This window comes from Sabethes cyaneus, chromosome 2 (assembly GCF_943734655.1).
Source record: "Sabethes cyaneus chromosome 2, idSabCyanKW18_F2, whole genome shotgun sequence".
NCBI classification, from domain to species: Eukaryota; Metazoa; Arthropoda; class Insecta; order Diptera; family Culicidae; genus Sabethes; species Sabethes cyaneus.
This window is the reverse complement of record NC_071354.1, coordinates 13069148-13094324: the sequence shown is the minus strand read 5'-3', so window position 1 is coordinate 13094324 and position 25177 is coordinate 13069148. Positions and strand designations below refer to the sequence as shown.

General features: G+C 38.4%; 1 protein-coding gene across 1 annotated transcript in view; it reads right to left on the bottom strand.

The window, feature by feature from the left end:
- Positions 1–6181: 6181 nt before the first annotated feature.
- LOC128735112 (elongation of very long chain fatty acids protein 7) overlaps positions 6182–25177 on the bottom strand; it is a 73713-nt gene continuing 54717 nt past the window's right edge. Inside the window, exons 2-7 of the mRNA XM_053829605.1 lie at positions 18916–19060; positions 18621–18811; positions 18471–18551; positions 18176–18338; positions 6563–6699; positions 6182–6490 (exon numbers count right to left, since the gene is read on the bottom strand). Of these exons, the coding sequence (XP_053685580.1) occupies positions 6182–6490; positions 6563–6699; positions 18176–18338; positions 18471–18551; positions 18621–18811; positions 18916–18988 (954 nt within the window). The 5' untranslated portion in view covers positions 18989–19060. The remainder of the gene's footprint in view (positions 6491–6562; positions 6700–18175; positions 18339–18470; positions 18552–18620; positions 18812–18915; positions 19061–25177) is intronic.

Below are 25177 nucleotides of genomic sequence, written 5' to 3'. Positions count from 1 at the left end.
AATACGATACTAATAGAGCAAGTAAACTTTTAAATGAATTGAACTTGAAACATTTGACAAAACAAGATCAGGCAGAGATGCAGAGGCTATGCTTAAAATACGCTGATGTGTTTTGCTTGAAAGACGATAAATTAACAGTAACGGATAAGTACACATCCAGTATTAAAATAAAGGATGGCACAACTCCAATATTTTCTAAACAATATCGCCTTCCCCTGGCGCAAAAAAGGGAAATAAATGACCAGATTGATAGGATGATGTCAGATGGAGTCATTGAAAAGACTAGTTCCGAATGGAATAGCCCAATTTTACTAGTGCCAAAAAAGTCGGCGAATGACAAAAAGAAATGGAGGTTGGTTGTTGATTATCGGAAACTTAACAATGTTCTTGAGAACGATACATTTCCACTCCCAAATATAGAGGAGGTCATAGACTCATTGGCAGGAGCGAAGTACTTTTCGCATTTAGACTTGTCCCAAGGGTACTACCAATGCAATTTGAAGCAAGAGGATAGGCCACTAACAGCTTTCTCGACGTCGTCTGGACAATATCAGATGACAAGGCTTCCAATGGGACTAAAAATAAGCCCAGCATCATTTTCAAGACTAATGACCATAGCGATGGCAGGTCTTAATGGAGAGAAGTGTTTAGTATATTTGGATGATCTCATCATATTTGGTAGAAATCTAGAAGAGCATAACAAAAATCTCTCGAACGTTTTCCGAAGATTGCGAGAGGTAAATTTAAAACTAAACCCCGAAAAATGCAATTTTTTGCAAGAAAATTTAGTATACCTGGGACATTACATATCTGCTGAAGGCATCAGGCCTGATCCTGCTAAAATCGAAGCAGTGAAAAAATGGCCGATCCCTTCCACTGCGGATGAAGTCAAGCGATTCGTTGCTTTCGCAAATTACTATCGGAAGCACATAAAAGACTTTGCTAGGCTTTGCACACCGTTAAACAAGTTGACCAGAAAGGGTGTAAAGTTTGAATGGAGTAGCGAATGCCACAACTCATTCGAGAATTTAAAACAATGTTTTATAAATCCACCAGTACTGGATTACCCGGATCTAACGGAGACCAACAAATTCAACTTACATACGGATGCGTCTGGATATGCGATTGGTGCTGTGCTATCTAATAGCAACGGCAAACCGGTTGCATATGCCAGCAAGACTCTGAATAAAGCCGAATCAAATTACAGTACGATAGAAAAGGAGTTATTGGCTATGGTGTGGGCTATCAAGCATTTTCGACCATACCTGTATGGAAGAAGATTTGAAGTCTACAGTGACCATAGACCATTAGTTTACCTTTTTACTTTAGCTGACCCCTCCAGCAGATTAACAAAATTCAGGTTAGCTTTAGAAGAATATGATTTTGAAGTAACTTTCAGGAAAGGAAGCGAGAATGTGATAGCGGACGCGTTGTCACGCATTTCGATTCAAGACCTGAAAACACTTCATGGAAAAACTGTTCTAGTCGTTACCAGAGCTTCGAAACTTAAAGGCGAAAAAGCGAATGACGATAGGACTGATCAACCTTCGTCTAAACAAGACAAATACGTTAAAATGGTAATGAAAGATAACATAAAAAGCATGCAAATCTCCACAGATGTAATTGAAATTCCCCTCAAAAGGACACAAATTGACCTACGGGCAATGTTGTCGAAGGTGGCGGAATATTCAAAAATTAATAATATAAAATATATAATCATCAAAAATAATAAGGAGACATATGACGTCATTAAAAAATATGAAGAACTACAGATATATGGTCGACCATCATCAGTAAAACCATTACCAATTTTAATAAAAATCGGAGAGCAAATAGAAGAAGTAACAGACGAAAGGTCAAAGCTTTTAATACTAAACGACTACCATATATTACCGACAGCGGGACATGCGGGTATTAGACGCACACTTGCAACTATAAGCAAAAGATATTTTTGGAAAAACATGAAATGCGATGTAGAGAAATTCATTAAAAAATGCAAGCAATGCCAGATATCAAAAGTTGGAAGATGCGGAAAAACTCCAATGATCATTACGACAACAGCAAGCACAGCATTTGAAAAAATCTACGTAGATTTGGTTGGTCCTTTGATACCTACCAATGGATACGAATATATACTAACAACGCAATGCGAGTTAACAAAATTTATAACCGCAACACCGATACCTAACAAGTCAACAGAGACAGTAGCTAAAGCATTCGTGGAGCATGTTATTTTAAAATATGGTGTTCCACAACGAATTGCGTCGGATAGAGGAACAGAGTTTATGTCGAGTTTGTTTACATCCATTGCCAAATTATTGAATATTCAAAAACTAAATTCTACAGCTTACCATCATGAAACTATAGGTTCTTTGGAGAACACACACAAATGTTTAGGAAACTTTTTACGCATCTATTGTAACGAAAAATTATTTTCTTGGGTACATTGGATACCATTTTACACATTCGCATATAACAATACCGTTCACACTAACACTGGATACACACCTTTTTATTTAGTATTCGGAAAAAATAGTAACATGCCTTCAAATTTAACAAATGATAATCCAGTGCCTATTTATGACATAGACAACTATAGCAAGCAATTGACGTTAAAGTTACAAGTATGCCATCAAGAAATAAGAGAAAACCTTCTTTCTAGCAAGATGAAAAGAACAATGAAAAATAACTTAAACATTGTACCAAAATGTTATAACAAAGATGACTTAGTCCTAATTAAAAATGAAATAGGTAAAAAATTGGACAATAAATTTATAGGTCCATACAGAGTAGTAGAGGACATAGACTCAAATATAAGGGTAGAGATCAATGGTAAAGAGGATATAATACATAAAAATAGAATAAAAAGTTATAAGGAATGAAAATAATAATACATATAATTTGAAACAATAGGACGTGTGGTGGACGATTGTTTCATAATGAGTTCTTTCAAATTACATGGGAATAATACGCATTATATAAATCCTAGTTCATATTTCCTTGTTTAGTTTAAAAATTCTTAACTATAGATAACAATTTTTAAAAAAATGTAAATAGGGCGTGTGGTGGACGCTCATGATTGAAATGGTTCAGCGCGACGCGGATCGGTTATGCTGTATAAGCGTAAACGGACTGTACCGCGTCGAACGGTGACAATTATACGCTGACACAGCGCATAGCGTAAAACGTACGACACATAGCATAGGAAGAAATATTTCAGTACAATATAGTCGAGAACGACACGTTACGAGGACCACATCTAGTATTCTTACTCCAAACCGAACCGCCATATCCCAAGAATATTGCAGGGTCGTATGCGGACAGAGAAGAGGGCACTCATGCGAAGGCTGAGTGTAAACTCTCCGCCAACAGGACGGTTCTTGTAGAAGGTATAACTACTAGGAACCAATGCAGAGGGTCCAAAACCGCTAAAGGAGGATGGTTTTAATAGCTATTATCCATGGCTATTGTGTAAAAATTTGAATGGATAAACCCCTAATCCAAGGTGTGACGCGACCCGTACCGAGAGATGAATCGGGGTTCTATAAATTCTCTCGCCGCCACGGAGCCTGTGGAGTACCAGGGCGCCCTCCATAGTAATTTGCCCTTGCTGCATCAAGCCGGTCACTGATACAGTGGACGATTTCTTACCGTGCATGCTCTCTTTGCCGAAAAACAAAGAAACGAATGAGGTGAAGAGGAGAATAGGGGAGGAGCAGGACGTGAACGATGCGCTAGTAGAGGTTTAGTCCTGATCCTCGTCTATCCTCAACACGCCGACTCGTTGTGAGTCGACAATCGAAGATGTGGCTCCAACTCTCTACTCACGGGTCGAGATTCATTCTGCCTGATCTCTGACTGTGTGTTGGAGGGTGGGCTGAAACAAATGGAGAGCCGAACAGTTACGGCCAGTAGGATGGCCGTACAATCGCTCAAACAATCTAAAAATATATAACGTCGAGAATGAGATTTACTCAAAAGTCGCAGAGTCTCAATAAGAGAGATCTCAGCTTACCGGTCTTGCGACAGGACATTGACCGAGTAAATATCATCTTTGGAACCTTGAGTGTACCCAACAGAGGAGGGGATCCATTGGGTTTAGTGTTTTACTGTCAAAGCAACCTGATATAGCGTTTATAGCGTTTAAGGTTTATATCGACCCTTGTAAAATATCAGATAGAATAAATAATAAAATTTCAGTAGTGTCCGTAGTTGTGCAGCATATGCGCATTAAATTTTATCGTTCCTATTGGAATAATAGGTGTATAAAATCAACGCGCCATCGAAACTTTGAAATTTCTGAAAACCAGAAATTTAAATATACCTAATAGATAGTTAATCTTAATTTCAAGCAAAATCATTCTAGTTGCTCCTAGTTGAATTTTGTTTTGAGGGATTAGTGCTTAGATAATATTAGAATATGGCAATATGGTATCACGTAAAAAATAAGTTGAGTCGAATGATATCTGCCATTCAGCCCGCAGGATCTTCTTTCTATTTTCGGTTTTCCGAGTGTTTCCTGTACATTTATCTATGTATATATTAAAGGGAGCGTGAGTATGTTTGCAGCTTTATTTGTTTGAAAGTTCCACCATAACTCCAGAACGCCTCGACCGTTCTCCACCAAACTTGGCACACATTTTCTTTGTGATAATGATTAGTCTCTTTTCACAATCAGCAAGGGAGGTTGACAATAAGGGAGGGGGTAACTAACAGGGGGAGGCCTTAACTCCGAAACGCCTGGACGGTTTTTTATCAAACTTGGCATACATGTACCTTGACATAAGGGAACCGAACTAAAGGGTTAACAAAAGAGGGGAGGGGGTTTAAAACAGAGGAGAGAGTTCATAACTCCGAAATGTCCGGACGGTTCTTCATCAAACTTGGTACACATAGTCCTTGACATAAGGGAATCAAAACTGAAGCGGTTGACACAAGGTGGGGGGTTCATAACAGGGGAGAGGCCCGAACTCTGAAACATCTGGACGGTTCTTCATCAAAGTTGGCACACATGTTACTTGACATAAAGGAATCAACAACGGAAGATTGACAAAAGGGGGGAAGGCCCAAATAAGTAAAAGTTGGGCAAGTGACTTTGAGAAAAGAGGGCGATTCCACCGAGGAAAAAATCTTTGTTTCGTTTTCATTATAGGGATTTTCATGGAGTAAACCGATGCATAATTAGCTACGTGATAGAAGGGGAACGAACTGGGAAGGAAACGACAAGTAGGGAGACGAGAAACGTGAGTTTGAATGTATATTCCGCCATAACTCTGGATCTTTTGGTCTATCCTTCATCACACGTCATTTGTCAAATACATGTTTTTTGGTATAAAAGATTCAGCGCAGGGGGGCGACGGTCTCTTACAAGGGAAAAGAGAAGTTTGAATGGGTAAAGCGGTGCATTTCTCTTGCATTTGGAACGATGGCAGTTGTACCAGTTGCTGGATTTCTGAAAGGAGGTATAGGATGGCCATTAACAAGGGAGAGGTTCAAAAACGTAAAAAAAGCGTTGTGTCGATTTATAGGGATCACCGAGAAGAAGAGAGATTTACAAGTGACTGCGGGACAACATGAGGTGAACTGACAAAGGGAGTAGACACATTCAAATAAAATAAAAAAGGTTTTGTTTCTTGCATTATGAGAATTTTCGTTACAATAACAGATGTACAAACGACTGAGAGACCCCGAGGCCCCGAGTAAGATCGGGTAATCAGCTTTCTTTTTCTTTTTCTTTTTGATTCTTTCGGTTTTCCAGAGTGGAGTCCCCACTTAAGGCACACTAGTGCTTAAGGTCATTACCTTAATCTAGTAGATTGTGTGGTCCGTGGGTAACAAATCCGTAACTTCGTTCACGAGAAAATCAAAATTCTGTGAAAAGATTTCACAGTTTAACCAACTTTTAAACCCACAAGGCTTCTTCATAAAGCAGTCATTTTTCTCTACTTCGTACAATTAAATATATTCAATAGCCTATCAATCAGCTTCTCCTAAAAAATGTACAGTTAAAAAAGAGTCGGCAATAAACGAGAAAGCTTCACAGAACCTTATTACGATCACTTCCCTTCACTTCACTAGTTTTCACTTTCGTCTTGTTGTTTTCCCGTTGCTTTTGCGTGTGTGTGGCACAACAACACACTCCGAGGTCCAAATCCGTCGATCGAACGTAACGTAACGTAACTTACAGCTGCTTTTTGTCTTCGGGGCCAACCGTCACAGCCGCCGGCGACGACTGCTGTTGTCGGCTTTCGTCCGCACTTCGTGGCACTTCCTTTGGCTTGCAGTCCGCTCGGTTATTGTTGATTTCCGCCGTCGCGGCCGCGGCGGGTGACGACACCTTACGCAGATAGCTCCGGACGTAGAAGGTGCTGAACATGTAGATAAATAAGGCGGCATTCAGGGTAAGCAAGGCGGCAATCGATTTGGGATAGCCGCAGCTCGGCTGGAACTGCACTTGTATGGTGTGATAAAACACGATTATGAACTGGATCTGCAAAATGGGGGGATGCAAGCGTTAGTTTGGAATTGTGTCCTAGAAGAAACACAAACAGTTTTAACTTACAATCTGCATAACTGTTAGATAGCGCTTCCACCAGAGGTACTTCTGTACTTTGGGTCCCATCGCAGCAAGCATGTAGTAGGCATACATACACACGTGGATGAACGAATTGATCACTCCCAGAAGTGTACCATGGCCTCCTGCATTAGAGGGGGAAGGAAACGAAAATAAATTAGTTTGTGTTGTAAAGTTCGGAACGTCAAAAACCAACCGGCAAATGCAGTGTAAATATTTATATCATAAATGATCTTTACCGATGCAATGATTAACGTGGAGGTGTTAAATTTTTTCGGAATGCATCATGTGCTGACTTGCGAAAATCGTTAACCGGCACGAGCAGTTCAAAGTAGAAAAAAAAATCTCTCAATGATAACAGTGAAACAGTTGATGATGTGAGTTAAGAAATCAACAAAACTGCGTCACTTCAACCACAGAGGACTTTCATTTTTGATTTTGGAGTCGTCGAACTGGGTAGTAAGTAAGTATATAGCTACCAGACTGAACTTCAAGTCTGCAGAGCAGTGATATTTTATGTAAAGTTGTCCAGAGAGAACCAGTTTTCCATTTTTAGACCAGGGTAATATTCAATCCGCTATTAATAGGGTTTAATAAATAGTTGGTTGATAAATGGTAATAATTTAATATTTAGTTTCACAAGCAGACTGCAGAAACTGTAATTTTTGCAAACTGATCACAACTGGTAGATTTCTGTTTTATTGGCTTATGAAGTCAAAACAAAAACAATAATAACGGTGTAGTCAGTAGACTTTTCAGATTTTGGAAAAGGATTTTACTTGCGATTATGGACACTGTCTTTCGGTAAAAAAAATATAAAAGTGTTGCCTTAGATTCGAATTATTTTAACTCGGGAATTCAAAGCAATTCGGGAATTTTGTTATGTATTTTTAAGCATCAGTGGAAGTATGTACACTTTACGAGTTTCGGAGCCCATTTTCGTTAATTTCTATATTTTTTGAATCTTTAAAAATGTAGCTAATGGACTAAGATAAATTTGCTGCTTATAGTTATTCAGCACGATTTTCAAAATTTTGGTTTATTGTTTTTTATAGTGATTTGCGGTTTAAAAATCGAACCCTTCACGTTAGTATTTTTGCCTTGGTTACATATTGTAGGACAACAATTGTACAAAAACTTTCAGTTTCTAAAAAATTGCTTCAATATTGGTTGGCACTTTTGCTATAAGTTTCATCATCTTTGTTTCAGTAACGTCATTTACAAATGATATTTTTAATATTCAAAAATCCCCTTCCCATTCCCCATGATCCCAGTTTACCCATTCCATAAGTTTAAACCAGCTTCGCTCATCTCATGCTCGACGGGTTTCTTTTGTGCAGTTTTTGATATGATCCGATTGCATTCTTGCAAATGGATTGTTGGGTGGTTTCGCAGAATGCACAAAGAACAGGTTTTATTTCAACTTACTGTTAATTTAGTGAGCGGCACTGACAATCAGTTCACTATACTTCCCTGTTAACATCTTGTATCGAATATATTCTCCTTGCAGAATCGGGAAGTGGTGGGAATTATTCAAATGAAAAGCTTTACCCATACTTATGTACCTTGAGGGTTTTTGAACGTTGCCAAGGTCTACGGGAGAATTAATTCTTCTAGATATTTCTTTGTTTTAACATCGTCGTGTATGTTTAACCTTCTGGGGCTGAGGAGGTAGTCTGACACACACCAGATATCGCATGCGTTATGTATTGTATTTTAATGCTTAAGCTTGCAATGTTTTTCCGACTGCGGTTTTAATACATCCAATAGGTTGCTAAATATATGTTCTAAAATTCTAAAATAATCAAACTCTAAATTTACAAAATTCAATAACAACAATTATTAAGTTAACCCAGGCAACAATGCGAGTTTTATTGTACTCTTATGGTGGTCTTCAAGACCAATTTTGGTTTTAAAGGCCATCAAAAGAGTGTAATAAAACCCAAATTGTTACTAGGGAAGCTTTGGTTTCCAGCACGCAGACTACCACGTCAGCATAATCGTTTAAATTAGGGGTCCGAGTACAAAAGAAATGACACTGTTTGATTGCACCGATATTTTGAAATCGAAAGTTGAGCAAAGAAACTATTCTATTCTATTATTCTATTATTCTAATTTAATGGACAAAGGGTCTAGTCGGTTTTCCATACAAAAAATGCCCCCGAACATAATTAAATTATGCAATGATTCAAACAAAGTACTTGACCTGAGGAGCATTTTGGCAAATTTTCAGATCATTAGACGCCATCTTGAATCAGTAATGGCGGCTGGAATGAATTTCATTTTTCGCAGTTTACTCCGAAACCAATTATCATAAAAATTTGAAAAAAATCACAGATGTTATACTCACTACAGGACACATTTACATTGTATTTTGGAAATTTTCCGATGCGAATATCACAGTCAAAAAAATCGAAAAAGTTTACAAGAGCATTTTTTTCAGTGTTCCAAAGATGGCGCCGCTTATTTTTTTCTATCAAAAAATTGTTCATTCAAATGTATAAATAATAGGGTTGCTTTAGATTTTTAGAAAATGCAGATGGCGATCAAATTTTCTTTTGATAAGTTCAATATTAAAATTGCTCTTACATGTAGTTCAGGAATACGTCAATAGGTTACTAAACCAACACACTGCTTACACTACTGGTAATTTATGATGGCTGGCAGTGCTTTTGAAATAAGAATTGTGTTTGTATTTGAAATTTTATGTAATTTTTACAATTTAACAGTAAAAAAAATTACAAAAAAATTAATGAACATTTCTTTCAGTGTTTGAAACATGGCGCCGCAGATTTTTTCATCAATAGATTACAAAATTGATTGTGAGAATTATATGTTTTTCGATTTTTATTGTAAAATAAATAATAACTTGAACGATTATATATTCAAGATGGCGTCTAATGATCTAAAAATTTGCCAAAATGCTCCTCAGGTCAAGTACTTTGTTTGAATCAGTGCATAATTTAATTAGGTTCGGGGGCATTTTTTGTATGGAAAACCGGCTAGACCCTTTTCCTTGAATAGGTATGCCTCGTTTGCTAAGAATGTATGTATTAAAAAATTGACTGTGTTATCAGTTGATTTGTGGCAGCCATGGCGAAAACAGTCAAGCAACTACGCGCGATCCCAAGCAACAATGTGAGTTTTATTATACTCTTATGGCGGCTTTCATGACCAATTTTGGTCTTAAATGCCATCATAAGAGTGTAATAAAACCCAAATTGTTACTTGGGATGCTATGTTCGTTTTGTCAGCACTACTCCGGAGGGAAGAAATTGGACATTGTAAGGCACTTTGGGTCCGCTGAATATAGGCCGATCCCGCATTTACATAGTCCTCTTCTTTCCGCAGAAAAGCGAGAGCCCTGTTTCTGGCCACCCGAGTAAAGTGACAGAAGCTGAAGAGGAAGATCGAGAACCAGATGGCCTCATCGTTCCGCACCCAGGAGGCCCGGGAGATGGAAAAAATCGGCCAAATAGTCAAGAAGTACTGTGTAATTTACCAAAGTCCTATAGATTTGCAATCTTGTGCAAAACGTGTATTTTGAGTACTTCAATAATCGCCTAGAACCATATATTCCTGTAAAATGCAACCAACATACGCTAAATATGAAAAACTAATTTTTAAAGAATTTCCAAGGAAGATGCTCTAGAGCTCTGCACTCGCTAGAGATAGAAATGTCATTTCTTTAGCAAAGTTGTTTGCCTTTATATTTTCCATAACTTTGCCGAAGAAACCATGTGTCTATCTTCTGACACAAAAAAATGGACGTGTATCGAGCCTTTAGCGAACGCGAAACACACAAAAGGGATGCTTGCCGTACTCATTTTGGGTGGTTGGAGACAAGCGGAACCCGTACAAGTTTATAGTACTCGACTTAAGCTTAAGCCCATTTTACCCCATGGGCTCATGAATCTATGGAAATTTAAGACTTGAATATGCGATAATTCAGCAAGTAAAGGTCCAAGAAATTTGCGGTCTTCTGCAAAAACGTATTTTGAGAGCTTCGATAATTGCCTAGAACATTGCATTCTTGTAAAATGCAACTGAGAAAAGCTAAGTATGGAAAACCAATTTTTAAAGAAGTTTTAAAGAATATGCCCTACAGTTCAGCATTCGATAAAAATAGAATGTTTACTTCTTCAGCAAAGTTGCTTGTTTTTACAATATTTACAACTTTGCCGAAAAAACTAAGTCTATATATCCTAACACAAAAAAGTTATTTTTTTTTTTAATTTTTATTATAGTAAGCGATGACTAACTTTTGGCAGTTTTAGGTTAAGGGGTATATTCATACGAAAGTGCTGAAGATCATACCATTGTGCGGTCGTGTCTGAGTAGCAGGCAATCACTCAGAAGGACAGGCTGAAGGTACATCTTTCCAGCGAATAATCGATAACGAGCCTTACTCGATGCTGGACGGCGACGACTCGCAAGAGATCAAAGAGATTTTACGTCCCACACCAAGCTCCACTCACGCCACCGTAAGCGATGACTTCAAATATACCTCGTACACCATGCTCCGGGGTGTGCCAGGTCAAACATAACATCGCACGTAGTTGCTTGACTGTTTTTGCCATAGCTGCCACAAATCCACTGATAACGCTGTCAATTTTTTTTCGGTTCAGGTTTTATAAACATAGGACTGAAGTAAAATTAGTGCTATTGAATTATCTTTTGTAGGTTTCTGATCACCATGCGAAATTTTTTTAAGAGTTAATTGCAAGAGTCCACTAGGAGATTAACAATTACTCAGAATCTGAGTTTGTATACGTTACAAATAGCCAAAAATCTTAATAATAAAATATTTGGCGGTCGATTATTATGCAAGGTCTTAGAGGAACCGTGTTAGATTCAAGCTTTAGTAATCAAGTAGTAATCAGGTTCTAATTACTGGGAGATATTCGAGATATTTTTCATATCATATTTAGCAGACGAAATAGGAGATATAAATCTGCTTAACGGATTGTGTAAATTGCTTTGGACACCTGAATAATCCATAACATAGACCCTACTGTGGTTCTTAGTCTCTTACCCAGCAAATTCTTATCCTACCTCCTCATGGTAGCCCGAGCAGGAGCGAAGAGCAAAATAATATCAAAATGTGTTATTGAAAATCGAATAACTCATATCAAAATTTGGTCTCGTTTTGGCAGACAAAATTAGGTTAGAACCTCGAAAGTTCGGTATCGTGACTCTGTAGGAGATTTGCCGCAAAGGCGAGAAGGTGTAAAGGATCCGTGGTGGCAAGGCCCGATTTTACCATAGCGATAGAGCGATCAACGAGCTGGAAACGGGTTTTGAGTGATGGGTAGAATGCAGGATCAACAAGAGGATGTGTGTTGAGAATAAAATGTCGTTTCTTCAACTACACCATTATAAACTAGTACTGTGCACACGAAGGTAGAGCCGACGACCAGACCGTTAGCTGCACATAGGCTAAATGCAACGAGAACAGCTGAAGAACAATAGAGCCACTGAATAGAACTGACTCGCGACCGAAACTGTACAAAAATGGCAACCACTAGCCAGGACTCTTCACTGGATAATTTCTGGAAATTGGGAGGAGGAGAAATTACTGGATGAGTGGATGTAAGGTGTTGTATATCCATCATCAATTAAGAAAGGCGATCGGCTCGATTACTGTAATTACCCCGGCATTACGATGACTAACGCCGCATACAATGTGCTCTTCTAGATTTTGTTACGTCATCTATTCCCAAAAGCAAGAGAACTCGTAGAGCGCTATCAGGTGGGCCCGTGCAACTACCGATCAAATTTTCGCTCTCCGACAAATCTTTAAAAATTGTCAGGAGTATAACATGGCCACGCCTAATATTTTCGTGGGTTTTAGGGCAGCGTACGAGACAGTCGAGCGCGAACAGCTATAGCAGATAATGCACGCGAACGTTTTCGGTTTCGGACAAACTGACGCGGTTGATCGAAGCTACTTTGAAGTGAGTGATGTGCTACGTGCATTTTCGGGGGCGCTCGAGTCCCTTCGAATCGCGCAGCGGGTTGCGGAAAGGGGATGAACTGTTCTTTATGTTATTCAACATCGCTATTGAAGGTGTGATCCGGCGAGAGGGCATCGAAACGAGAGGAACAATCTTCAGCAAGAGTAGCCTACACTTAGTTTTCGCAGATGACCTCGACATAATTTCTAGAAACCTTGGGACGACGAAAGTAATCTAAACCAAATTGAAAATGAAGGATTGGGCTACAAATCAGATACAAATCAGTAGAGGCTCCAGAGAAAATAACGTTCTCCTCCCACGGACAGTGGTGACTATTGGTGACGATGAACTGGAAGTGGCTGATGAGTTCATTTATTTGGGATCTGAGATTTTGGGAACCAGTACCGCCGACAATAATACGAGTAAGGAATTTCAATGACCCATTCCAGCAAGAAGTCGAACATATTTTTCTCTCCGCAAGACGCTTCGATCAAGGTGTACACGCTGCCACACAAAGCTAATCAGACTGATAATTCTCTAGGGACTTGAGTTTGTAACTTTGCTTACGGAACTTTACTATGTGAACAAAAGGTGTTGCGAACTATTTGTGGCGGAGTACAAAGCGGAAAGCGGAGAGTGGCACAGGCGTATGGACTGCAAGGTTCTCCGTAGCCGCAAGGTTATCGAGTCTGCTTTGACAAGCGAGTGGTCGTGGGTTCGAATCTTAGTAGAATCAAGCCATTCGATGTCGTGACTTTAGCATGGGTTTATTCTCAGGCCCCTCCATTTACCCTTCCTTCATGCTGAATTCTATATTTACCCTCTGAAGCCTCTTGACAGTGCAAATGTCCCTCCTATAGTTAAGTGTACTGGTCAGGGGTACGAATGAGTCCTCGCCAGGGACGGCTATAATATGGGATAGTACTGGCAGCGAGGAATATGTGGGTAAAGTAAATCAAGCTTTGAAGGAAGGGGAAACCCCAATACACACAAGCACGAATAAAACTTAATAAGCATATCGCTCATTCAATAGCGATTATAGCTAAAAGAAATGCAGTGCAGGTCATACAGCAAACACCCGGGCGATATTACAATTGATCAACTAGACTGGTCGCAGTAATGAGTCCACACATGGAAAAAAAATGAACTGCAAGCCGCAAGCTCTACTTGGAAAGATTCCCGTCGTACACCTGGCGAATGTCGTGAGATTACGGTAGGCTGACCGCATCGCAAGGTTGCCAAACGACCGTACAGTGAAATCCGTTCTCCTCAAGAATTCTACCGACACCAGGAATAATGGGACACAATGTGCTAGGTGCTGCTAGGTGCTAGGCTCGACCAGGCTGAAATCAACTTGCATATGTTGAAACGCTCAACGAATTGACGACGAGTAGTGACGTTTGTGGACAACATTTGGTGCTATCTTTAGAATATATTTGGAGCCTTATTTGGAACTGTCGTTATACTAAATGTAAAGCCTAGTACTTCGAGTTGGAAAACTTTTGGAACTATATACGACATTATTGGTAGTTACTTTGGACAAACTTTTGATGCCGTTTTCAGACAACATTTGCGGTCCTAGTTTGATATTGTTTAATACTGTCTTTCGTCAACACTTGTAGCTATCTTTAAGCGATATTGGAGCTATACTTGGACATATTTGGTAGAACTGGTATAACATTCGGAGTCATAAAGCTTACAGCGTTTAGAAATAGGAGAATTCATTTTGACGATAGTGGCGCTTCCAGTGGTCAGATTTGCAAGCTTTTGACAGCGATTCCGACGTTGTGCACATTCACCTCCAAAATCTATCCGCGTTAATTCGCGTGCTGGCAAAACTGCCGGGTTATCGAAAAGCAAAGTGGCGCGAGTATTTGGCACCCTTGATCTTCAACTGCATTTAAAGACCACTCGGAAAGTTTAGGCTAATCCCAACATGTCGGATTATGATTTAGCGAAAAAACTTATTACTAACTGCTGTATTGAGTGACGAATCTGTCTACAGGAAGGCTGCATATGTTACCGGGCAAGTAAAAAATTCAACCGAAACCTCAAACAACAAATAGCAGCCGAAACCCTGGCTGTACTAAATTGAAAGACCACGCCCTGAAGAAACGCGATGGATGTGTTTTACTCGATCACAAAACGTCTAGCAGATTCAAATTTTCTTTCGCGGATAAGTTCGTGAAAAAAATCATGGACAAGGGATCACTTTGTGTGGCACGGGAATCAACCTTATTGTCACATACAAGACCATGAACTCGGAAGTGTATTAAAGTGTCTCAACGAACGGATTTGACTCTTCTTTGAGTTCCATGCCATTTGGCCAGATTTAGCTAGCTATCAAAACAGTAAGAACGTGTTATATTGGTATAACTATAATTGAATCGTTTGTTTGAGAAACCCCACATGTGCATTTGATACAATTGTAGAAAAACACCAAAAAACTGATTTTCTCAAATTATTTTTAACCCCAACTAAAAAGGGTTTGTGGAACCAGCCTTTTTCCGGAATTTGAGAGAAGATGTAAGAATCCCCGAGGATTCAAAACTGTCAAAAACCCATGAAAGTCGACTCATGTCAAATGGCGCTTGTGGGATTTCTCAAACAAACGATCCATTTGTTGTTCATTCCAAAAGAACTAAATCAACCGAATTGGCCCCGCTTCCATCCAGTAGAGAAGAATTGGACGATAAAGAAGCGGAAGCTGAAAATGAAAGAGAACAGTTACCAGCGACCATTGATCAGATGAAGAATTGGTGGAACCGACTGGCTAAAACCATGAGTGAAAGAGATGTGCCTAAAGTAAGGTGACAGAATTTCAACGAAATAACGAGAAATGATTTGTTTCAGTTCTTTCATTAAACATGCTATTTGCATTCTTTCATCCTTAGAGAGCGTTTTGATTGAAAGAAAGGTTAAAAATATAAACGCATTCGAAAGTACCCCATATCTAAATAAAATGAGTCGTCTTTAGAAAACGTTTGAAACCATTTTGGACTGCATTTGAAGGTGTGTTTTAGAACAAAATTTTAATGTGTTTTTAGATAATCTCTGGAGACACCTTTGGATGGCAATAGAAGCTATCTTTAGATAAAATTTAGAGCAATCTTTCGGCGAAATTCGAAGCTGTCCCTGGGTAATATTTGGATTCGTCTTTATACAACATTTAGACAAATTTAGACAACATTTGAAGCTGTCTTTGGATGAAGTCGTCATTCGACAATATTTGAAGCTGCATTTAGAAATCTTTTGAAGCTGATTTTGGACAATATTTAGATTCACATTAAGGGGGCATAGTACTTTTTACACCATATTTTTTGCCTAATTTCAAATATTTTATTCTCGGTAACGCGAAAAGCGAATCGATTCGGGTTTTTTGCATTCCAAACATTGCACTTTATACTAATATTTACAATTTTGTTTGCATATGTGAACCCCTTCCCCTCTCCCCTACGGCTCCTTGAATATGATCGTTCGAAAAAAACATGATTTGCGGTACCATGGATTGGCGCTGGGGGTCTTAACCGAATTGCAAAATTCCAAAACGACATGAAAGTATATTAAATTATCTCGTGTTTGTAAGGTAAGGTTTTTAGTCGAAAAAATTGACTTTAAACATTTCTAAAAAATACAAAAATAGTAATATCAAAAAAAGGATGGGTCAAACACTAGATAATTTTGTTGGCTTTAAAACAAAAAAAGAATCATGAGAATTGCTTGAGCCGTTCTTGAGATATTTATGGTACCGACTTTCAAAACCTGGTTTCGAGAAAAACGACGTTGAACTTTTTATTCGCCGTGTAATCGCTCCAGACATGCGCGGTACAAATAGCTGTAACTTTGTCAATTTTTGGAATTCATTGAAATGACTTGAAACACATATGGCCAAAATGTTAATCTTTCGAAATAATCATTAAAAAAAATTTCGATTTTTTTAAGTTGAAAAAGTACTATGCCCCCTTAAACTAAGGCTAAATTTCGGTTAATAATGATAACCAATATAAGGACATAGGACCCTTAAGAGGACATAGGAGCTTCTCAGTGCAGAGCCAAAGGACTCTTATTTTTAATATTTTTGGAAAGCTGGGAGTTGTAGCATATCAAACATTTAGTAAAATATATCTTTTAGGTTTTGAGATACAGTTTTAGAGAATGCTATGGAGACGTTTTGTTTTTACTTAAACTGAAACGGATATTCCTGATCTTTCCGGTGCTTTCCTAAAGTAGCCATTTCATTGCAAATTTGGACAGCAGGAAAATTGTCAGTTTAGGGCCTAACTTCTGTGTTTAACGTAGAATATATTTCTTTTTAGACAACTCTAAAATGTGTAACTAATACATTGCGAAATGTCCAAAATTAAGCTGCACAACACAACTTCCCATAGTATTCTTCAGCAGAGAGGTGAGAAGGAAAAATTACATGGACAATGGATTGGCTTGCAAATAATTGAAAAAAAATTAAATATTGTCACACAATTTATAACTTTTATGCAAATTGTATTAAGACTAGTTTCAAGTTGGTTAACTATTCACAATTCTCATGTATTTCAATTACCATATTACTAAGGTTTTGACGATTTTTCACACCACCAAAAAGTAAGATTAGCAAAGGAATAAAACAAGTTTTTGTTTTGCGTCGTTATGCGTTTAATTAGCGTCCGCGTAATAATTATACCACTTTAATCGATTATCTTCAGTGTGCGATAATAGGTATCAGGCGTTAACTTGAAGCATTTTTAGTAGAGATTTTCACACTTTGGTACCGGATATAACCTTACCAAAACTTAACGGCAACTTATGAGTGCGGGCGAATGCAGATCAGTAGTACCCGTTTGAGGGCAAATGAGTTCAATTGACTTTTGATATGGGAAAGTTAGACTAATTCGAAAATGATATTGTTGACGAGAGCATTTTCTGGCACAAACATGGCACTTAATCATCGGCATTGCAGACGCCCGGCTTAACCCGTTTGTTTTACGGAATCTACGCATGTAGACTCATATAAATAAAAGCGTCATTTGTAGTTCAAGTTTCTACCTAGATTATCACTGCTCCTCGAAACGGTTGTCGTATTCAAGGGTAACGAAATCTAAAAGGATATTAACTGAAAGTGAGCTAAAATCTTAATGTTTTAAGTTCATTACTTCTCATTACATAGAGAGAAATATTATTGGTTTAGTAGATTACGTTGAAATCAGTTAAAAACCAAATTAAATAAAGCATTTGCCCTCCGAAACAGGATAACGCTCATTCGCCCCGGATAGTTCGGGCGCTCATCTTCCGTGCGTCGAAGATCACTGCCAAAGCCAAGCCACATCGTAATTGATGCGCGAAGGTAAGCCACGGTTCAATTAGCACCTTGGTTTGCTTCCCGAGAGACTTTGCGCCGCGGTAACAATCGTGTTTTTTCATCAACTCCTGATGCATGAATTCCATTTTTCAAAGGAATCATTTACATGGTCACGCCTGGGTGACACTTTGCCAGTCGTTCATCAACCGTTGTCGTCGTCGGCTCCGGAAGACATAAGCGCTAATTGGGTGGTAGTGTGACGACGGATCAATATCGGAGCAACCGAAAACGTATGAGACCGAAGCGGCCAAGGCCAAGGACTGACTGTACATGTAGCAAACGCAAACTTACCGGCGAAATATTTGACTCCGATGAATCCGCAGATTGGCATAAGTGTGTGGTGGTAAAGGTGCAGGAACGAAATCTGGTTCTGCTTTTTACGTAACACGAAGAACACCGTATCGAGAAGTTCTATCACCTTACAGATGTAGTAGAGCCAAACTGCGCGAGCCATCTATGGGGATGAAAGACCAGGTATTAATTAATGAACACTAATTAGCCGGGTGATAAAAAATCTTTTGACTAATCAAAGCCAAATTTTATGTGTTCTACTGAAATTACGCAATCGATCGATATTAGCACTCACCCTCATAGCGGTTGGATGCCTCGAGTAGTCCACGGGTTGGCATTTGAAATCATATGTTCCATCCCAACCACCCTTGATTCCCTGAAAGCAGTTGAGCGGTTTTTAATATCGGAAACCAATTGTCCTTTCAGCGGATGCTGGCAGGTTTACCTCGTATACTAGTACTACACTCAGCACCACCTGTATCGCGTTGTACGCAATCAGAACATTCTCCAATTTGAAGGGTTTCCGCTTGGCCATGTACCGGGGACCGGCGTACAGGCAAAAGTACAGGTACGTTACGACTATCACTAGCAGCGGGGTCATCGAACCAGAAAGGAACCAGTTTACCGTCCGCTCATCTGAAATCCCACCATCAAAAAATAAAAGAGCGAGTGAGTGGGGGTTTTCCGCGAAAAAAACATCAAATAAACAAACAAACAAACTCTGAGCGATTGTTACCTACCTTGATTTTCTATGAAGAACTGCGCTATTCCATCGAAAAATCCTTCCTTTTCTCCCATCTCGTCCGCTTGCATTGGGCACTAGGTTGTTGTTTACTTGAAACTGTCACACGTTGTTGGTTGGAAACTTCATAGGAGGTGTTTATTCTGGGGAATGAAAAGCAAAATATAGAAATGTATTGAAAATCAGTTATTTTTCTAAATGTTATTATATTTGCAAAGATGTAATAAACCTACAAATTTCGAGCCTATGTCTTATAAATCTTCCAAAGGTTATTTGAAATGCAACCAGATTTAGTGGTTTTTTCTCGTCTGTACTCAATTCAGCTGAATTTTAACGTTTTGATTTATTTATATGTATTTTTTTTAATAAGAACTGCTAATTGACTCAAGCAAGAAGCCTTTTTCTAGTCGACTTTCTAAATTAGCTAAACGTTTTTGAAGCAGATATTTTAGAACAATTGAGTAAGTTAAATTAGGGTTTTATTTGTCCCGTTTCAAATTTATTTAATGGCTAACTGACTAATAGCGTGATTTTTTATTGTGAACTGATACAAGATGGGCTGAAAAAATGGTTCAAAAGTCGTCGAAAGATATAGAATATTGATGTATTGAAAAGAATCTATCAAGATTGCTATCTCGATTTTCTGCTAAATATATTTTTTTATCGCGTGCTGGCTAACATTAGGAAGGAGTGTCTTCTTCATGCACAGAATTAAGCGAGTTATAATATATTGTAGCTAATCAAGAAACTTATTTAAATATTTTGATAGAACCGAAATGGAGGAAAAATTTCGTCTTCTTGCGTCAATTCTGCATTAAGTTATGCTTCCAAATTCCAATGTGCATTTAAATTTTGCTTGTATCATAAATTAACACACAACTGCGTCAGCAAATTTTTCGTCTGCCGAAGTTATTTAAATGCTGCTGCTTTGTAGATAACATTTTAATCCGGCTATCGAGTATCTCTCTTTAAAATATTGTATCTTGATTAAAATTTTCGATTGAGCTATCGAAATAAATAAAGATTTATTGAACTAGCTTATTGTTCATTTCTAACATGTCTACAATTATTTCATTTTTAAACAATATTGTGTACAGCAAACTATAAATGAAGCTGATGGTTATATCAAGCAGCGGCAATTTGCAGTTATTTATAATTTAGTCGATTGGGTGCGCGGAGTGGAACACATTAGGATCCTGTGGTCCAGCTTCATCAGTATTGACGTCGAGCGTTGCATGACGCTGGATGTGTAAAACCAAACGTCAAGAATAGTACAAAATTAGGAAAAACTTGAAGCAACTTCACTGGCGGCAAATGAGTTTTTATACTGTTTACTTAGCTCTTATCATGATTTTTAGGGCTAATAAGGCAAAATAGACCACCTCCCGAAGTCTGCGCAGGATGAAACCATCACCAATCGATTTCCTGCATTTTTTTATATAGGAATAGGTCTTGTAAGATCCCAAACCAGCGGCTTCTAATTCTTGGGATTACGAGCTCGTTTTTGCCCATTGTGGAAAGAAGATTTATTGGATGAACTGGAAAACTTCGATATAGACCAAAAACTGGTGGCAGATGGCGTTGGCAGCTACGATCTCCCGGTTGGTACCCAACTGTTATGCTAACTAAACTACTGCCGTGCAGTAGTCCAAAAGGGCGAAAAGTGGCACTTTTTTCCTACTGTCATATGTCCTGTTCGAAAATATGGACATAGTTTCTTCGGCTAAGTTGTAAACAATGTAAATACAAGTAACTTTACTGAAGAAATAAAATGTCTATCTTTATCGAGTGGAAAACTATAGAGCATATTCTTTGAAACTTCTTTGATAATTAGTTAATAATCATACTTAGCTTTTGTTAGTTGCATTTTACAAGAATATATTGTTCTACGCAATTATCGAAGCCCTCAAAATACATGTTTTTGCGGAAGACGGCAAATCTCTAGAACCATTACTTGCTAAGTTATCGCATATTGAAGATTTCAATAGTTTCACGAGTCTTATGCCATAGGTAAACAACTTTGCTGAACAAATGGCATTTGTATCCCTATCGAGTGCAAAGCTATGAACCATTTTCATTTGACCAAACTCGTGACTTTAGTCATGACCTTGAAATGCGGTCAGGCATATATAAATATTTATTTTGAAACGATGATTCTACAATTGATGAAGGGACGGTAAGGGAAAGTAATGAAGAAGGATTTTTTCCGGGAATGAAGGGGAAGGGTGGAAAGGAAGGGGGGGGGGGGTAATAGGTAGCTATGGTTAACAAGTTGTCGCTGTGACTCCTATCTTTTGTCCAATGCTGGAAGGTGCATGGGTCGAACCAAGCTGTAATCAGAGATTATAACCGGATTTGAACCCACAACACCTGCCAGGGCGTGTCGCTCACTGGTACCCGTGTACCTTTGAACCACAGAGGCGCTGGACAAAAGAAGTCTGCACAACCCCCCTTATTAACCATAGCTCGACATGGGTTGTTCTATTTTTAGACACACAATGTGCCTCTTCCTACACCTACTGTAGAAAACCACCGACCGAGAAGTTTTAGTCTAACGTCTTTTTACTTTCAGGACGACGACACTATGCAGGCCCTTACGACTTGCAAGGTACTGCGTGTGACGCTGTTCGTCCGAAAGCGTGTTAGTCCGCGTTTCTCAGCGCGGTTCTTCGGAGAAAGGCTCCGTTCCTATGAAAATTGACCAAACTCGTGACTTTAGTCATGACCTTGAAATGCGGTCCATGCACCCATGCACCTTCCAGCATTGGACAAAAGATAGGAGTCACAACGACAACTTGTTAACCATAGCTACCTATTACCCCCCCTCCCCCTTCCTTTCCACCCTTCCCCTTCATTCCCGAAAAAATCCTTCTTCACTACTTTCCCTTACCGTCCCTTCATCAATTGTAGAATCATCGTTTCAAAATAAATATTCATTTTCATTTGAAATTCTTTGTAAATAAGTTTTTCAAACTAAGCTTATGTTGGTTGCATTTTAGAACAATATATGGTTCTGGGTGACTGTTAAAGGACTCAAAACACATGTTTTTGCAGTTACTTGTATTTACATTATTTACAACTTTGCCGAAGAAACGGGGTCCATATTTCGCAACACAAAAAAGTTAATTTTATATATTTTCAGGATGTTCATACGAACAAAAGTGCTGAAGACTATAAATGATTAAATGAAAGCAAAAGACATCAGGCATAATGTTCCATTTTTCACCCTTTTGGACCAATGTGCGCCGTCCGCTATATTAGATAGTCTAATATCTAATTTTGTTTTAATCTCCCAATTCTATCACTCCCCTTCTATCACATACTTCCCCATGCGACGATATTATTTCCGGAGTAATTTCGCTCTTTACTATCGCCAGTTTACAAAGCAATTTGCAAATGAGCCTGTTACTTCATAATAAAGAAAAGGTTTAAACTGCAAATTGTCTTTTGTTTTGGTTAAGCACTTCTATCGCCCATCACTAAAAAACTTTTTTTTAAATAATTCTATCGATTACTACAGAAGAAAGGAGTCTTGCCTTGGATAGTAGCAACCTTTTTAAGGCTGATGATGTAATAAAACGATTTATTTACATTTTGCTAGTTGCGCCCTAATCGCGAATCACTCCGGATTTGTATGACTGCTCTTTGCTTCTACCACCGTGATGACTGTTATCTACTCGGTCAGTGTGATTGTGATAGAAGCAATGCAGTACGTTGCCAACGTTCACAGGGCATGTCTCGGACTATGTCCACCACCGCTTGTGTTTTTTCATTTTTATTTTTTGGGAGAATTCAATCAGGTATCAAACTACCTAATACAGCAAGCGGCGGTAGTAGAGTTTGCTAAATAATCGAGAACCAACCGAATGATCGTGAGTGCAAACCTCTCCTGCAGTGGTTGGAGAATTCGCGAAAAAGTGATCGTTCGAATCGATGAACATCCCTCATGAACACACACTATTCGCCTGCCTCGCCGATAATGCACGCATCAGCTTTGAATTTTATCAGAATCAGAATTCAGTCAAAAATTGAATATTGAACATTGAGTGTGTTCGATTTATCGGATATAGAATGTCCGGGGACGCCAGAAAGTATTCAAAATAATATTACCACGAACAGGGAATAGTTTAAAGTAGTGTTAGTGGCTTTACAAGCACCAGAAAGCAGCAATTTGCAATTTTGCGTTGCTCACGATATTCGTATATTCAGCGATGCTTTGAAGCGTGAGTGTATGATGCTCATTGTTATAGGCGAATTGAACCACTCGCGTAGCTGTTTTATCATGATAAAAACCGTTTGCCGATGCTCGGCGTATCTATTCATTTTGCGAGTTTTCCAACCTCTGCTCTCCTGCCATCATTCTGATATATTTTTGGTCTATATCGAAGTTTTCCAGTTCATCCAATTAATCATTATTCGCATTAGACAATTCCTTAAAATAATTTACGTCATGAAAAAAATGACTTAATCACAGATCTGTTTGCATATTTTTCGTTTAGAGTGTATTTAAACGTCAACAAAGCTTACAAGTTTGTGTTGAATTTTTATTCGTTGAAGAGTCGTGATAATCATGGACGCAAAAAAGGAACTTATGATAAGCGCGTTATTGAAAAAATCTCGACCATGCGATATTTTAAAGTAGCTGAAGCCACTCGGAATAAACGAAAGATTATTCTTTCGTACCATCAAGTGATACAAGGAAACCGATACTGGAAAAACGCACTGCAAGAACACCGGAAGCCATCAAACGAGTAAGAGAGCGAATTCGACGGAAACCAGATCAGTCAGGCCGTTAGATGGCCAAGAAACTGGAAATTTCGCAGTCAATCATGAAAATTATTTTGAGAGATGATCTTTGATTGATTCCATACAAAAAACGGGTACACGCTTTGACTGAAAAGCAGAAGCTTACAAGAGTCTGAATATGTCGACAGCTGCTCAACCGGCATGGTAATTGTGAAATTCTGTTTTCGGATGAAAAAATGTTCCTGCCAACAACCACAATCAACAAATTGATCAGATATATCCAGCACATCTTTCTAACATTCCTCAGGACAAACTGGCTGTTCAAAGGTTCCATTGCTGTCTATTGAACCTGGTGTTAAAATCAACACTAAATATTACATTGATAATGCTTTGAAGAACCATTTGCTTCCCATCGTCAAAAACACTACAAGACCATTTGCTTCCAACAAAATTCTGCCCCCGCTCACCAGGCGAAAGCTGCACAGCGTTGGTGTGAGAACAATTTTCCGGGTTACATTTCTTCGAAAGTGTGGCCTGCCTTTTGGCCTGATTTGAGTCCTCTCGACTTCTAAGCATGGGGTTACATGCTAGACAAACTAGGGAGCACCAAAGGATTGACTGTGATTATTTTCAAGCAACGTTTGGAGAAGATTTAGAATGAAATGCGTCTGAATACCGTGCGTACCAGCCGTAACACTTTTCAACAACGTTTGCGACTGGTTTATTAAAGCAAAGGATGAATGATTTGAATTGGACGAATTCAAGACACATGTTTAAGATATACATTACACTAAATACGCTCAAAAATCTTTTTTTTTTTTTTGCAAAGGCTCTATTTTTGTGACCATTTACTTTACGGACAGTTATTGCTATTCACCCTGCACTTAATTTTTAAGAATAATTTTGTGGTAAAAGTCATAGTTTGGTGCCTCACCTGCTATCAAAGTTTGGTCAAGCCATTGATGTTGACTTAAATTGTTAAATTTTGTTAAATCTAAAGTTGACTTAAGATTCCCGTAACTATATAAGAAAATTACAATTCGTTTTTAATTCATTTGCATTGAAAGCCGCTAGCCGGTTGCGTAATATTCGGGATCGAAAAACTAATGAAGCGATAAAAATGTCCGAAACTCGATTCGCTGATGGAAAGCAGTTTTGTAGTGAATCGGATTAAATTCAAATGAATTTGAATGGTTCAGTGGTTCGTAATCACTTAACGATTTCACCGTGAATTGATGGATCTTGCCCACAATTAAGTCAAGGCGGCGAGTTTTATGTAATAACCAGATATCTGGAGTTCCATTTTTGCTTGTTTACATATTTAAAAAAAAAGTTTTTATTTACTGAATATATTTAAAAATTGCAATTGCAAAATATCTTTCAAATATTGATCCCTGCAAAAATCACTAAATATGAATTGTACATGGACATTTGCTTTTTAATGGAATAAAGCTTAATTCTCTACGTAAAATTGTGAAAATTATTTCTATGTGTACATAACATGTTCATTTTAG